Raw genomic sequence first — 17,310 nt, 5'->3', positions numbered from 1 at the left:
CCCTATACAGAGGAACACAGAAGTAGATGACCCATAGGAGCTTACAGTTTCCTGCTGTGGCTTACAGTACCACTTACTCTGCTTAATACCCCTGTGTGGGGTTGGGCACTCTGGTGAGTGCAATCTATTTCACCACCCACTTTGAGCACCCATTATAGTGCACGAAGATTGAATGCTAATACCACCAGATGATCAAGCACTTCATTATATGAACTTTATTTACCCCATCTTTTATATGTTTAAATTAATCTGTGATATACTTTGATTAGGGAGTGGAGTGTATTGATATATCTGCACCTATATATATATTATTTTTTTTCTCAGTTTGTTTTGGATTCCTGGAAATATATTGCCCATACACTTATCACTTGGCACGTTAAGAGTGTATATATAATTGCTAGTTATATACCACGTCTATATTCAGAGTCACCAATCACCTTGCGCTTTATTGCTTATATGCACAGATCACTCGTTTAATTATCACAATATTTATATCGATTTATAATATATTTTGATCTGCCACATATGTATTTATATTTAGAATTTTAATTGCATTTTTACCGTGTCACCCAAGGAATCAATTTATTTGTTTTTAGTTATATTCTATTGAATTTATTTATTACACGGCACTATATCACTTTCATAACATTAGTCACTTTATATTTTTATGTAATATGGTTATGAATAATTTGAGGTTATAAGAGATATATATCTACATATTTAAGAGTCTATAAAATTTATTTTTAACATTTATTTATGAATACCCCTTTGGGCAGCGCCAATTCCCTATCCCTGTATACACCCATTAATTAGATATAGAATTGCTATATTCTAGGGAGGCTGCAGCCCTTTCATTCCCTTACATCTCCATAGCACGGGTTTCCTTTCTTTAACCAAAAAAAAAAAAAAGGTTCACCAGTGAAAGATAAATCCTGATTGGCTGCTGTGGGTTAATGCATGTTACAGTGATCTTTTTCCATCCAGTAGGTTAGATCTATATACATATTTATAAGTAGAACACAGAAAGAATAAAGCATTTCCCGTTAGGTCCTCATACAGTTGCATTATAGACCATGTATTGTCAGAATTGTTTGTCTGTTGCCCCATGTATTATGATGATTGCCCGTCTGTTATATATCACACCATATATTGTCAGGATCACCAGCCTGTTGCCTCATGTATTGTAATGATTGTAGACTTATTGCCCCATGTATTATCATAAATGCCCACCTGTTGCCTCATGTATTGTCATGATTGCCCACTTGTTGCCCCCGTGTATTGTGATGATTTCCTGCCTGTTGCCTCATGTGAGGAGGGATCGGTAAAGGCAGACATTTGAGTCATGATTTTTCCACCCCTTAACCTTAAATGGCACCCAGATGGGGCGGTACACATGGCACTGCTATTTGCGGCTGCTGCAAACCTCACACCCCCCGGTCACATTGGGCAATGCTATTCATCTGAATGGGGTTGTGCTGCAACAGCCCTGATGCATACGGTTGCGGCGTACTGGCGTAGGCTTTACAGGGTTAACATAAGGGCTCCCAGCTGCCTGCCAACCCCACAGCGGGTCAGAGGGCAATGCGGGTGTAAACCAACCCCGAGTGGACTGTGGTGGTTTCACATTTGTTTATGGACTAAACAGTTCCACCCGTTACAATCCAGAGTCCATTTCCCGTAGTACCAGCAGGGGGCGCAATCTGATGTTTCATTATATTTCCTTTATTTTTACACTTTCCCGCACTCTGAACATGAAAACGGAGCCTCTAATACAAGTGTGAATTATTTGCCGATTGAAACGTACATAAGGAGTGAAACATTTCCCGCACTCTGAACATGAAATAGGACGCTCGCCTGTATGAACTTTCTGGTTTCTAAGAAATAAACCTTTGTTTGGAAAATATTTCCCGCACTCGTAACATTAAAAAGGGCGCTCATTTTTGTGTATTCTCTGATGGCTAAGAAGGTTTACTTTCTGATTAAAACATTTCCCGCACTCTGAACATGAATAGGGACGCTCACCTGTGTGTATTCTCTGATGCCTAAGAAGGTGTACTTTCTGATTAAAACATTTCCCGCACTCTAAACATGAATAGGGAAGCTCACCTGTGTGTATTCTCTGATGGCTAAGGAGGCTTTCTTTTTGACTAAAACATTTCCCGCACTCTGAACATGAATAAGGACGCTCACCTGTGTGTATTCTCTGATGTCTAAGAAGGTTTCTTTTTTCATTAAAACATTTCCCGCACTCTGAACATGAATAGGGAAGCTCACCTGTGTGTATTCTCTGATGTCTAAGAAAGTTTCGTTTTTCATTAAAACATTTCCCGCACTCTGAACATGAATAGGGAAGCTCATCTGTGTGTATTCTCTGATGGCTAAGAAGGTTTCCTTTATTATTAAAACATTTTCCGCACTCTGAACATGGATAGGGAAGCTCACCTGTGTGTATTCTCTGATGGCTAAGGAGGCTTTCTTTTTGACTAAAACATTTCCCGCACTCTGAACATGAATAGGGACGCTCACCTGTGTGTATTCTCTGATGCTTAAGAAGATATGTTTTGTCACTAAAACATTTCCCGCACTCTGAACATGAATAGGGACGCTCCCCTGTGTGAATTCTCTGATGGCTAAGAAGGTGTCCTTTACGAATAAACCATTTCCCGCACTCTGAACATAAATAGGGACACTCTCCTGTGTGTATTTTCTGGTGTCTAAGAAGGTTTCTTTTATTAGTAAAACATTTCCCGCACTCTGAACATGAGAATGAATTCTCTCCTGTATGGTATAAAGAAGATTCCCTGAGATGAGATGGTTTCCCGCACCCGTCGGCACTGTCAGATATTAGAGGACTATGTGAAGTATCAGGAGATTCCAATGATCTCCTCCAATGGTGAGGTCTGTCATGTATATTATGAGGAACGGGATTTACTTCTGGAGAAGATGCCATGTCATTATCTTCTGTAGTCACATCTTCCTCCGATGTCCTTCTATTCCCACCACAGAGTCCGTCTGTCAGAAGACAAGAAAAATTACCAAGAGTTTTCCACACTCATATACACTGCTCAACACTTTATAATCAGAGTATAGCATCAAGTCAGGGAAACTCCTGGGATATTCATCTGCTCAGTCAAGTAGCAGAGGGGGTTGTTACCAACAGGTGCACTAGATGGGCAACAATGAGACGACCTCCAAAACATGGTTTTACAGGTGGAGGCCACTGACATTTTCCCTACTCATCTTTTCTGAGTGTTTGTCACTAGTTTTGCATTTGGCTGGGGTCAGTGCCACTACTGGTAGCATGAGGCCATACCTGGACCCTATAGAGGTTGCACAGTTAGTCCAACTCCTCCAGGATGGCTCATCAATACCTCCCATTGCCAGAATGAAGTCTCAGGAGCATGGAAGAGATTCCAGGAGACAGGCAGTTACTCTAGGAGAGCTGGACATGGCTGTAGAAGGTCCTTAACCCATCAGCAGGACCGGTATCTGCTCCTTTGTGCAAGGAGGACCAGGATGAGCACTGCCAGAGCCCTACAAAATGACCTCCAGCAGGACACTGGTGTAAATGTCTCTGACCAAACAATCAGAAACAGACTTCATGAGGGTGGCCTGAGCGCCCAACGTCATAGGCAGCTCTCTAATTAGGCAAATTAGGCGGTCGCCTAAGGCCTCGCACCTACAGGGGCCTCGCGGCCAGTGGCAGAGCGACAACATTTAGAAGGGCGCAGTCAGGGAAATCTCCCAAGTAAAAGATTGTTTTATCCTTGGATATAAAAGTTGCAGCAGTGTGCTGCAGTCCCTTCACTGCGGCTGCCAGGTTGTCCGCTGACACTTACCCCGCCTTCTCTGCCTGGGGATTGGCTGTCTGATCATGTAATCCTAAGATGTGGAGGAATCGGTGGGCGTGCACCTGCATCAGTAGGAAGTGACTGCCCGGTCAGCTCACTCTGCTATCATCGGTTGTTGCTCTGGGAGGAGAGCTCTGCCTTGGCCCAGAAACATACAGGTAACCAGGCCCCAACTTGTCACTCTGTAGGCTGGTCATAGATTTGTGGTGTCTATTACGCAAAGGGGGTGAGTAGCCCCAGGGAAGTTGGAAGAGTCTTAGAATAGTTGGTGGAGGAGGAGGAGAAGAAGGCGGCCCTGGGTGGCTGGGGGAGAAGAGGGTGGCTGGAAGAGAAGGAGAGGGTTCCTGGGTGGCTAGGGGAAAAGGAGAGGGTCCCTGGGTGGCTAGGGGAAAAGGAGAGGGTCCCTGGGTAACTAGAGGACAAGGAGAGGGTCCCTGGGTGGCTAGGGGAGAAAGAGAGGGTCCCTGGGTGGCTAGGGGAAAAGGAGAGGGCCCCTGGGTGGCTAGGGGAAAAGGAGAGGGTCCCTGGGTGGCTAGGGGAGAAAGAGAGGGTCCCTGGGTGGCTAGGGGAAAAGGAGAGGGCCCCGGGGTGGCTGGGGAAGAAGGAGAGGGCCCAAGGAGAGAGCCCCTGGGTGGCTGGGGGAGGAGAAGAGCCCCCCTGTGACGCCAAAGTCAGTAGAAGGGGAAGAAAGTGGAGCTGTGCCAGTCCTGCATATCTGACATCACAGCCAAACATGGTGGAGCCGGAGCCCTTTGCCCTACACAATGACAGCACCCGAGGTGGAAGGTGAGGGGTAGCGGGGCTGTGACATTATATAGCATATGGACTCTGTTGTCCCCCCCCCCCCCAGCTATGAGGGACTGAGGAATGACAGCCCACTATGCTGGGACTTATAGTGCCCTAGAATGTGGAGGACTGAGGAATCCTCAGTCCCTCACAGAGGGCACTACAAGTTCCAGAATAGCAGGCTGCCATGCCTTAGTCCCCACAGAGGGCACTACAAGTCTTAGCATAGCAGGCAGTAGCTCCTCAGTCCCCTACAGAGAGCAGTACAAGTCCAAGCATAGCAGGCTTCCATTCCTCATGGAGGAATGGCAGTGCACTATACTGGAATTTACAGTGCCCTCTGTGAGAAGTGTAAGAGGGGTCTCTGGAAACTTTGATGCAATGGGGAGCTTTGGTGACCACAGAGTTCCCTTTTACTCCAGAGTCCCCAGCTTCCCCAGAACTCTCCTTACATCAGAGTCTCCAGCATTCCCCCTTAAATCGGGGAAGAGAGGCAAAGGTTAAGGCAGGTTCACAGGCTACAACTGCAGACAGATATACCCCTGAAGAACAAAACCAACACAAAGTTACCACCAGAAGACCCTAAACCCCCTCCAAGGACCCACTAATCATCATTATTGAGTATACCCCTAAAGGACAAAGCATCCTCCAATGGCAACTCCATGTATAAAACTAAGCTCATGAAGGCCACATCAACCAAATAGGTGACTCATTATACCGGAAGACCTCTTCCTCTTCACAAGTGCCTAATCTGATATCCTGCAGTACAGGTAGAAGTGTTCTGGTTGGGGTTTGAACTGAACAACCCAGTGCTGCAAGGTGATGACCACTAAGACATTCCGCTGCTCTGTCCTTCTGTTCAATTTACACCACTCTTCTAGCATGAGCTTCTAGCTTACACATCATAGGAAAAAAAGGCAACACGCTCCTTTGGAAGTGCTTAAAATACTTGCATTGCAGGTACCTCTGCAGGAAGGGAGGTACAAAAACCTGCTTATAGATCATCCTCATCTTACCTTTAGGAATTGTTTGAAGAGGATTAAATTGGTCAGTTGACTGATCCTACAAGGAAAAAGCTTGACATGGTCAGAGTTGAGTCTCCTTGCACAGGGAGAGATGTAACAGACTCCTTTAGAGTGTCTTGACTACCTGTGGCAACCTGTTGGTAGGGGTCATCTTCCTCCCTGGATGCCTGAACAAAGCAGGAAATTTATACAGGGTTTTGCCTGTCAAGCACCAAAGGCCCAGTCTACGGTGTGCATAATACATGCAGATCTGGAGAGGTTTAATAGAAAGTGTCCATTAGTCAGCTTCCCATACACCAGCTTTATGAGGCCTGCAGAAGGGCTGACAATCCAGGAACAGTATCAGTAAGGAAGACGCTGCCCCCCTCCTGCTATAACCTGCATAGAGCAGCCACAGCATAGAGGGATTAGGCTGCAGTGGCACAAGGACCTGTCACAGTAAGAAATAAATCCATGATAAACAGACACGGTACAAGGGAGAACTCCATATTATTAGGAACCAAATATTATAACATATATAATTGCTACTCAAGCTATGTAGTAATTTGTTTTTTAATTCACAATTCAAACTACGGCTGCTAAACTGTCAAAAAGACCCGTAAGGGGTTAATTACTGCTAAAGGAATACTGACACTGCAGCTTCTCACATCAGAGCGCCGTCCCAGCAGGTGAATAATCAAACAGACCCTTCCATACAGATGTAGTGCCCTCCTAGGTAGGTGCTAGAATGAGTGGATATAGTTTTTGCTTTCTCTGCCTAACAGGGACACAGCTCATGCTGTCTTGATGTTTCACACTGATCCAATAGCCATGGAGTATATTGGACGGTGGGTGGAGTCCTGGCAGATAAGAGCATAGATGTCTGTACCAATGTTGTTGAAGTATTTTCTAATTTGTGTATGTTGTCTAGTATAAGGTGTTATTAAACGGACTATTTCTGTTTTTGGTTGTTTCAGACCTCGGAACATACCTTCCTCTCTTTTGTGCTATTATAAGCTTTTCGCAGTGTAGTCCACGAATAGCCTCTAATAAGCAATCTCTTTCGAAGGGAGTCCACCTCCTGTTTAAAATCTTCGTCGTTCGAACAGACTCAATGCAATCTAAGATACTGGGAGTAGGGTATACTATGTACCGGGGGTTTGGATAAAAGCTATTGGCATGTATAACCATGTTGCCGGCTGTCGGTTTTCTATAAAGTGTAGTTTCTATCCCACCTTCTTCTTGTATAAGAATTTGTATGTCTAAGATCACACTACTACACATATACAGTATCTCACAAAAGTAAGTACACCCCTCACATATTTGTAAATATGTTATTCTATCTTTTCATGTGAAAACACTGAAGAAATGACACTTTGCTACCAGGGCCGGTGCTTCCACTAGGCAAACTAGGCAGCCGCCTAGGGCGCATTGCCACCTAGGGGCGCAGCCATGAGTCGGCACTCTCTCTCCATCATTAATGATCCTTGTGAACGGAGGGGAGAGGCGGCAGTGGGCGAGGAAGAAGGGACAGAGGAAGATGATAGGTGTCTGGGGCAGTGGCAGAACTACCAGGCTTTGGCTTTCCACCGCTGTTTGGGGGGGGGGGGGGCAATAGGCAGGAAGGGAGCCCACCGGAGTGCTGCCTGCATGATGATCCTCTTCGGCTGGAGCTGAGTGGCCTAAACCCCAAGCAGGAAGTGATACTCTGCACTGAGCTGGTGGGCAGCCGTTCACGTCCCTGGGTCGATATTAACCAGGGAGTGGAGGAGAGCTGAACCTGAGCTGGAGCTCGGCATTGACTGCTGCTTCTCCATCCACCACAAGCTCTTTGGAGCCGTGGTGAGCACTGTGGTCCAGGAGAGGAGCGTCCTGGGAAAAGGAATCACGGTGAAGGAGGGCAGAGTGCGGACCACTCTCTTCATACTGCCTAGTGGGTGTCCCCAGAACAGGGGATCGGAGTCCCGGGGTGTGACATGGAGGATCCCTGGTGTGAAAGGGAATCTGGGTCACCAGATTTGCCATGGTGAATCGAAGTCACCAGGTGTGACATGGGGGATAGGGGTCACTGGGTGTAACCGGGGTTCGGGGTCACCATGTGTGCCCTAAGAAATTGGGGTCCCTTTGTGTGCCATGGGGGATTGATGTCCCCAGGTGTGACATGTAAAAACATCAGGGTCTCTCCGAGTATGACATGGAGGAACATCAGGGGCCCCTGGTGTGACATAGAGGAACATTGGGGTCACTGGGTATGACAGCATGACATTGAGGAATATTGGGGTCCCAGGATGTGACATGGAAAAAACATCAGGGTCCCTGGGTGTGACATAGAGGGACATAAAGGAATATGGCGGTCACTGGGTATGACAGCATAACATGGAGAAACCATCAGATCAGGGTCACTGGGTATTACATAGAGGAGTTTTTACCCCTTTCCCTTTTTTTTTTGGGGGGGGGGGCGCAAGTAGCTGGTCTTGCCTAGGGCGTAAAATAGTCTAGCACCTGCCCTGTTTGCTACAATGTAAAGTAGTGAGTGTACAGCTTGTATAACAGTGTAAATTTGCTGTCCCCTCATATAACTCATCACACAGCCATTAATGTCTAAACCGCTGGCAACAAAAAGGAGTACACCTCTAAGTTAAAGTGTCCAAATTGTTCCTAAAGTGTCAATATTTTGTGTGGCCACCATTATTTGCCAGCACTGCTATAAACCCTCTTTGGCATGAAGTTCACCAGAGCTTCACAGGTTGCCACTGGAGTCCTCTTCCTCTCCTCCATGATGACATCACGGAGCTGGTGGATGTTAGAGACCTTGCGCTCCTCCACCTTCAGTTTGAGGATGCCCCACAGAGGCTCAATAGGGTTTAGGTCTTGCTTGGCTAGTCCATCACCTTTACCCTTAGCTTCTCTAGCAAGGCAGTTGTCGTCTTGGAGGTGTGTTTGGAGTCGTTATAATGTTGGAATACTAGCCTGCGGCCCAGTCTCCAAAGGAAGGGGATCATGCTCTGCTTCAGTATGTCACAGTACATGTTGGCATTCATGGTTGCCTCAATGAACTGTAGCTCCCCAGTGCCAGCAGCACTCATGCAGCCCCAGACCATGACACTCCCACCACCATGCTTGACTGTAGGCAAGACACACTTGTCTTTGTACTCCTCACCTGGTTTCCGCCACACGCGCTTGACACCATCTGAACCAAATAAGTTAATTATGGTTTCTTCAGACCACAAGATATGGTTTCAGTAATCCATGCCCTTTGTCTGCTTGTCTTCAGCAAACTGTTTGTGGGCTTTCTTGTGCATCATCTTTAGAAGAGGCTTCCTTCTGGGATGACAGCCATGCAGACCAATTTCAGCCATGCAGACCAATTTGATGCAGTGTGCGACGTATGGTCTGAGCACTGACAGGATGACCCCCCCAACCTCTGCAGCTATGCTGGCAGCACTCATACATCTGTTTTGCAAAAGACAACCTCTGGATATGATGTTGAGCACGTGCACTCAACTTCTTTGGTCGATCATGGCGAGGTCTGTTCTGAGTGGAACCTGTCCTGTTAAACCGCTGTATGGTCTTGGCCACTGTGCTGCAGCTCAGTTTCAATGTCTAGGCCATCTTTATGTACAGCAACAATTCTTTTTTCTTTCAGATCCTCAGGGAGTTCTTTGCCATGAGGTGCCATGCTGAACTTCCAGTGACCAGTAAGAGAGGGAGAGCGATAACACCAAATTTAACACACCTGCTCTCCATTAACACCTGAGGCCTTGTAAGACTAACGAGTCACATGACACCGGGGAGGGAAAATGACTAATTGGGCCCAATTTGGACATTGTCACTTAGGGGTGTATTCACTTTTGTTGCCAGCGGTTTAGACATTAATGGCTGTGTGTTGAGTTATTTTGAGGGGAAAGCAAATTTACACTGTTATACAAGCTGTACACTCACTACTTTACATTGTAGCAAAGTGTCATTTCTTCAGTGTTGTCACATGAAAAGATAGAATAAAATATTTACAAAAATGTGAGGGGTGTACTTACTTTTGTAAGATACTGTATATTTTATCTTGTACCTAGGATCATCAGGATAGATACCTATATACACTACACATTTTGGTCTGGTTTCCCCCCAAGGTCTGGTTAATTTGTTGGGGGGACGAAGGAATGCCGTGTGCTAGTAAGCCATGTTTGTATTTATTATGATGTACATAAATACAGATTATGTTCTATGTTTATGAAACACTAATATCGAGTCTGTTCATTTTAAGAAAAAACTGTCTGTACATCTTCATAGTCCTGAAGATGCCTTGTGTGAAACGCGTTGATCAGTGAACAACCGAAGATAGAGGAATATCATCTGAAGCAAACACAGTGATGTGCCTCCATCAATATTGGTTAATGCAAACAGAAAACAGAGGTCGTGGGACTTTAAATGAGGCAGGTCACCAACTAAGATATACAAAAATAGAATCTGAATGTAGTCATTTATTATACATACAGTAATTGATACAAATGTCGACATCAGTAACAAATATGATGCAGACATGTATACAAAAAAAAGCTGAGACAAAAATATCCATATAGTAAGGAGATTGTTATAATAGTAATAAGATATATTCAGTAATAAAGTACATGGCCGTCACTAAATGTTACATCTAAGTGAAGAGAGGAAATATCTATACCTACACGAACCTTATGATATATACCAACTTATCCTTATATATGTATGATGTACATGAGTGAAATTAGTAGGAGACATTGATCTCCTGTGTACGAGCTGAGCTCAGTTTGGGGTCAGTTTCCTCATTTTATTGAGATCTGGTTTTAGATAAATCAATAAATGTTATTTTAGGATAAATCCATGTAGTTGTTATCTGTCTCATGCTGTGCCCTTAAAGTCCACACATATGACAGTGGTTCCTTGTGAACATCTGTAGTTTCCCATTTCTCTGAACAGATAGGATGTTGGGACTCATGAAAAAAAATTACGTGGGATCCCCTCCCCTCCCCCAGTCTATACCAGGCCCACGCCAAAATGTAAAATAATAAATAAATGCAGTGGGGTCCCCCCAAAATCCATACCAGATCTTAACCTGAGCATGCAGTTCGGCAAGTCAGAAAAAGGGGGACAAGCGAGCTCCCCCCTTCCAACCCGTACAAGGCCACATGCCCTCACCATGGGTTGGGGTTGGGTGTTTTGTGGCAGCTCTGTCCCCCCACCTCAAAGCACCTTGTCCCCATGTTGATGGCGACAAGGGCCTCTTCCCCACAACCGTGGCCTGTGCTTGTGGGGGTCTGCAGGCAGGGGGCTCCTCATAATCTGAAAGCCCCTTTTACCAAGGGGCCCCCCAGATCCAGCAGTGTCAAAAAGTAATAAAAACACTCACAATTTTGGAAAAATCCTTTATTAAAAAATAAAATCCAGCCTCCCCCGATGTAGATCCGTCATCAATCACAACGCCCCCCTCCCCCGCACATGGAAAAAATTTAAAAAGACGCTCTTGCCGTCATGGAGGCCCTCTGCCTACTTTACATCTTTTATATAGGTAAGGGACGGGGTCACCTGTCTACATCACACGGTGATTTATCTATTGTCGGCATTCTTTTCTTTCCATTCATCGGCTTGGTGCCTAACCAGCTATTTCTTCACACAGAATTTGCATCGGTCGATCGTTTTTTTTTACCGATCCAAATTCGAAACGCTCTCAAAAGTTGGAATTTGTTTGAAAATGAATAAAAACAAAAAAAAATGTAACAGATTTCAACGAAATTCATTACAATTTCATTTGGAGATTTGGATAAATCCGAATCTAGGAATAATCAAAAATTTGTCGGAATTTGTATTCGAACCGAAACGAATTTCACGTGTCTAACACTTAATGGCCACCCGCTAACAGCTGGGCTCCCAGCCAATGCAAATGGCCGCTGATGGCAGGGCCCACTCTCCAGGCATGCATCCTCTACATAGGTGTGCCATAACACCACCCCGCTGATAGTTGGGGACTCAATGACCACTTGGGACATCCTGGAAGACTTCTGGATACCAAAGGAAGCTCCTGACATCCCGCACAGCTGCCCAGCACCAGACCTGCCCACCAATACTTCCAATAGCTAGGAAAACTTCATACAAAAATGACCTATAAGTGAGGAGGACAAAAAAGGAATGCAGCCATTGGCTTATCCTGAACATTGATGGGGGTGGGGTCTTATGGGGGAGGAACGAGGGCGGGGCTACCCAAACGTATGCTGCCATGGACATCTGTCAGGAAAGCACATTATGGCCACTAGATGGAACTGACCATTATAGGAAATCCAAATTTACCATGACTGGGGGAATGCGGGTCACATTTTATCAACACATTTATAACAACCAGACCTGTAAGTGTTTGTGAAATCTTCCCGCACAAAATGTACTCAGCCAATGAAAGGTAAGGACTCCATTTTTATTTTTTTCTGCTATCAATGGCCAACATGGGACAACACTTCTTCCATGTCTTTGGTGATCTCTGATCTCCTTATGAAGTGTTTCTTACATGATGAAGATCAGCCATGGAGTATATCTGAGGTGTATATCAGGATGTGCTTCTTCCCCACATGTCCACCAACATTCATATAGAAGACATTTCCCGCACTCAAGGCACTAATACACCTCCAGGGTTGTGTGGGATGCCTGATGTACAGAAGACAGGACTTCAGTGAGGAACAATTCCTTCATTCAGGACCGGAATACGGCTTCTCACCAGTGTGCAATTTCTGATGCTTGGAAAGAGCGGACTTTTGTGAAAAACATTTCCTGCACTCAGGACAGCAATACGGCTTCTCACCAGTGTGTGACCTCTGATGTGTGGAAAGATTTGACTTGCATGAAAAACATTTCCCGCACTCAGGACAGGAATATGGCTTCTCACCAGTGTGCGATCTCTGATGTGTGGAAAGAGTGGACTTCTCTGAAAAACATTTCCCGCACTCAGGACAGGAATACGGCTTCTCACCAGTGTGCGATCTCTGATGTGTGGAAAGATTGGACTTCATTGAAAAACATTTCCCGCATTTAGGACAAGAATACGGCTTCTCACCAGTGTGCAATTTCTGATGCATGGAAAGATTGGCCTTCTCTGAAAAAAATTTCCCGCACTCAGGACAGGAATACGGCTTCTCACCAGTGTGCGATCTCTGATGCATGGAAAGATTGGCCTTCTGTGAAAAACATTTCCCGCACTTAGGACAGGAATACGGCTTCTCACCAGTGTGTGATCTCTGATGTGTGGAAAGATGGGACTTCCGTGAAAAACATTTCCCGCACTCAGGACAGAAATGCGGCTTCTCACCAGTGTGAGATCTCTGATGTCTGGAAAGATGGGACTTATTTGCAAAACATTTCCCGCACTCAGGACAGCAATACGGCTTCTCACCAGTGTGCGACCTCTGATGTGTGGAAAGATTTGACTTGCATGAAAAACATTTCCCGCACTCAGGACAGGAATACGGCTTCTCATCCGTGTGAGATCTCTGATGTCTGGAAATCTGTGACTTCTCTGAAAAACATTTCCCACACTCAGGACAGGAATGCGGCTTCTCACCAGTGTGCGATCTCTGATGTGTGGAAAGATGGTACTTCCGTGAAAAACATTTCCCACACTTAGGACAGCAATACGGCTTCTCACCAGTGTGCAATCTCTGATGTGTGGAAAGAGAGGACTTCTCTGAAAAACATATACAGTATAGCAGTGGGTAGAGGGGAGAGAGCAGAAGTCAGGAGTATGTAATGTACAACATAGAGTATATAGTGTAGGGGTGAGGAGTATGTAATGTACAACATAGAGTATATAGTGCAGGGTCAGGTCTCATAATATTTTTGTTAAGTAATCAGTTGCAGAGGTCCCACATTGCTGCCTCCCATCTCCTGGGACTGCACTTAGTGACCTGGGTGTGAGGCTAACCCTCCACCCAGCACAGCCAGCAAATAACAGAGCAAGTAACCCCGGGAGAATTGTTCTGTCAGAGATCTTGGTAGACCCGGGCATGGGGCAGAAGACCCAAGGTACATACCCCAGGTGTCTAGGTGTCTAGGTCAAGCAGCGTCTATGGTATTTTGCTGCCAGCTGAACCCCAGAATCCCCATAAACTCAGTCTAGAGACATAAATTGTGTCTGCAGCACAGAGAAGGAAGATTATCCGAGAGAAATACTGGAATACAGGACGGGGAACACAGCTCAGGAAAGTGACCAGGGGATTACAGGCTGATATCACCCAGTCCCCGCCCTACTCTGGACCAATCAGTGATCAGTATGGGTGGAGGAATGTATTTAGTGTTAATGACCCACCTGTGCTGATCTCTGTAGGAGTGTCCTCCTCTATAAATGTCCCCGTTATTCCATCCTCCTCCATAGACTGCTGATCATCCCTCACATACGTCTCTTCTTCCTCTGCTTTAACCTCAAATTCTATATCGATTGGATCTCCACTCTAAACCAAGAAAATGAGAGAGAATATCATCTGGAAGATATAAGCTTTATTATTGTGATATTATATATATATAAAAAATTCAGTTATTTTGCAAATTCTTTAATAAAACCTATTGAACATTTAAAAAAAAAAAAAAAAAAAACATCCTCTCCAGAAGTCCATGTTCTAGATGCTCCAATCCACCAACCTTGTAACATTGAGGGATGGTGTGACCTTCCTGTGGTGAATCCAGGGAATACAGAGGACGGGGACATCTCTCTGGTGGGTTTCTGTAGCTGGATGACTCCTCCATGGTGTCCTGATAGAGATCTTTGTGTTCCTTTAGAAACTCTGACTCCTCCATCACCCCATCCTCATCATCCTCCTCTTTTATCTCTTCTTTAACCTCAACTTTACAATCTCTCAGGTTTCCACTCTGAATATATAATAAAAATGACATCAATGGTAACAATGCAGATAATGTACAGATCCTAATGATACTATCAGTGATTGTTCCTCATCTACCTGATGATGGTGGGGGATGGTGTGACCTTCCTGTGTGGAATCCTGGGAATACAGAGAACGGGGACATCTCTCTGGTGGGTTCCCATTACTAGATCCATCTGTAGGAAACAGAAACAATGTATTCAGTCAGTGTGTGTATGTGTTTATCAGATGATGGGAGATCTAGGTGGACCCTCCGTACTGCTCTCTCCTTTACAATAAAGTCTCCTCTTACCCGGTGATGTGAGGGGCGGCTGATTCTCCATCATGACGTCCTTCCCAGCACCGCTCACCTCTCCTATCAGCAGCTCCATCATCATCTTGGTGACTTCTCAAATCTTCTTTGTATTTCTCTATTCTATCAGGGAGGGAGGTGGAGGCAATGTGATGGTCATATGATCTCCAGACTTCACAGGAGGAAAACTCTAGATTTGAACACAAATAGTAAAATCAAATGACATTCCCAGAATCCTCCTCACCTCACTGGTCAGGTCTATTTTTATTTAAACCCCACTTCATGCTGAGGTTTCTGATATTACATACAATGCAGGTCCAACAGCCCTACTTTGAAAGTAAGGAGGCCTGGGGTTCAGCCCACATCCTAAGAGCATCAGAAATTAAGGAGTCGGATAGCGGGATATAGGAGGGAGGAGCTGTGAGGTCAGTGTGATGTCATAGGAATCTCTGACTCTGATTGGAGGAAGATTGAGAGGAGGAGCTGTGTGGTCATAGCAGTGGGGGAATTACCAGGGTTGCAGCAGTCGCACTTGCGAAGGAATCCTGCAGTTCCGCCACTGTAGGGGGGCCCACCGCTGCTCGGTAGATAGTACACTGGTCATTAACATGCACTCTCACAGGCACACAGTCCCTGTCCATCCTCTCTGCCCGCCCATTGAGTTCAGTAGGGTAGGGAGATACAATGTTGGGAGAGTGAAAAAGAAAATCAGCTGACCCGGGCTGGGCCAGTAGAGTGAAGGGGAGGAGCTCTTCACCGTGTGAGGAGACCCCATGATGGGATGAGTTACTGGAGACACAGGAAGAAAGCCGAAGATACACTGGGACCTAGCAAGGAGGAGGGACCGAGTGATCTGCAAGGGAGTGACACTGATCCCATCCCTCAATATCAGCACTGCCACTGATTCCCACCCCCCCCCACACACCAGCACTACCGCTGCCACTGATCCCCCTCCCCCCCCCACACCAGCACATTTGCTGCCACTGAATTCATCCCCCCCACCAGTGCTATCACTCATCCCATTCCATCCCCCCCAACCTCCACCCTTACCACTGATCCCATGCCCCCTCACCACTGCCACTCATCCCATCCTCCTACCATCACTGCTCCCATCTCCCCCCCTCACTGCTGCCACTCATCCCACCCCCCACGACCACCGCTGCCACTGATACCATCCCATTCTCCCCCAACCACCACCACTTATCTCATTCCATCCCATCCCCCCACCACCCCTGCCACTCATTCCATCCCCCACCGCTGCCACTTATCCCATCCCCTCCACCTTTGCTGCCTCTAATCCCATCCCACCCCCACTGCCACTTATCCCATTCCATCACCCCCTCCACCACAGCTGCCAATCATCCCATCCCCCCACCACCACCGCTGCCACTGATCCCATCCCCACCCAACCACCACTGCTGCCACACTGATCCCATCCCCCCACAACCACCGCTGCCACTCATCCCAGGGGCGTCACTTAAGGGGGTCGCAATTGCAATGGCCCATGTGTTTCCCCTGTACACCTGGATAAAAGGGGGGGGCGGTATATAGAGGAACAAATATCCTCAATTTTTCTCCTGCAGCTGCTAAAAGCCAAGTTCTCCTCCTCTCCCTTCCATAAGCATTCAGCGGCTGCAGGAGCAAAATGGAGGGGATTTGTTCGTCTATGTGTCACCCCCGCTGCCCTCCTATCCAGGTCCTGCTGCCCTCCAGCCCCAGGATAAGTGGGAAGGGCCCAGGCCGGGGCTCAGGGGGTCCCTTCGTGGTTTCATGAACTGGAGCCCTGAAGGTTCTAGTTATGCCTCTAAGTCATAGGACTCTCTGACCCTGATAGGAGGGACATTGGGGGAGGAGCTGTGTGGTCAGTGTCATGTCATAGGATATTCTGACTCTGATTGGAGGGATATTGGGAGGAGGAGCTATGAGGTCAGTGTGGTGTCATAGGATTATCTGACTCTGATTGTAGGGACATTGGGAGGAGAAGCTGTGGGGGGCACTGTGTGAGGTTTCTGCACACAAAGAATCATTTCTCCCGGGTGCGTCCCACCTCTTCTAAAATTAAAGATGAACTTTGTCTGTGTGCTTTTTCAGGACTCATCATATTCCTGTGATCTCCGTGTACTCCGGAGAGTACTCCGGAGACTTTACTGATCACATTTTAGGATGAATATCTGAGACTGGGATCGTTATGAAAAAAAAATATTTACGATATTTACTGCAAATGACTTTTTTTCTCTTACTTCTTATTTGAATCCTAAAAATTAAAGACATATAAATTCCAATCCTCCCTAAATACACCCCCCCCCACTAATAAAAGTAGTATAATTCATTTGTCAGGAGTGTGTTGTTGTCAGGGCTGGGCTTCTGCTATTAAAAGAGGTTGTAAACCGAAAAAAAAAATTTTTTTTCTTTCCATCCTGAAAGAGAAAGACATAATGAGCTAGTATGCATTGCATACTAGCTCATTATAAAATACTTACCTTAGAACGAGC

The 17,310-nt window shown here is 46.0% G+C and overlaps 2 protein-coding genes across 2 annotated transcripts in view; one reads left to right on the top strand and one right to left on the bottom strand.

The window, feature by feature from the left end:
* LOC309543606 (uncharacterized protein) overlaps positions 1-17,310 on the top strand; it is a gene marked incomplete at its 3' end in the record, with an annotated part of 208,822 nt that overhangs the window by 60,298 nt on the left and 131,214 nt on the right. The gene's annotated exons all lie outside the window — the stretch shown is intronic.
* LOC309543603 (uncharacterized protein) lies at positions 1,922-14,903 on the bottom strand (the record flags this gene model as incomplete). The annotated part of the gene is made up of 7 exons (XM_082276061.1): positions 1,922-2,610; positions 12,459-13,272; positions 13,774-13,784; positions 13,959-14,070; positions 14,486-14,515; positions 14,605-14,702; positions 14,819-14,903. The coding sequence occupies 7 exons, from the start codon at positions 14,901-14,903 to the stop codon at positions 1,922-1,924; spliced, it is 1,839 nt and encodes a 612-aa protein (XP_082132187.1).

This window comes from Pelophylax lessonae, assembly GCF_965119305.1.
Source record: "Pelophylax lessonae genome assembly, contig: HAP1_SCAFFOLD_265, whole genome shotgun sequence".
NCBI lineage: Eukaryota > Metazoa > Chordata > Amphibia > Anura > Ranidae > Pelophylax > Pelophylax lessonae.
The sequence above is the reverse complement of the archived record's forward strand: the minus strand, read 5'-3'. Positions and strand labels throughout refer to the sequence as shown.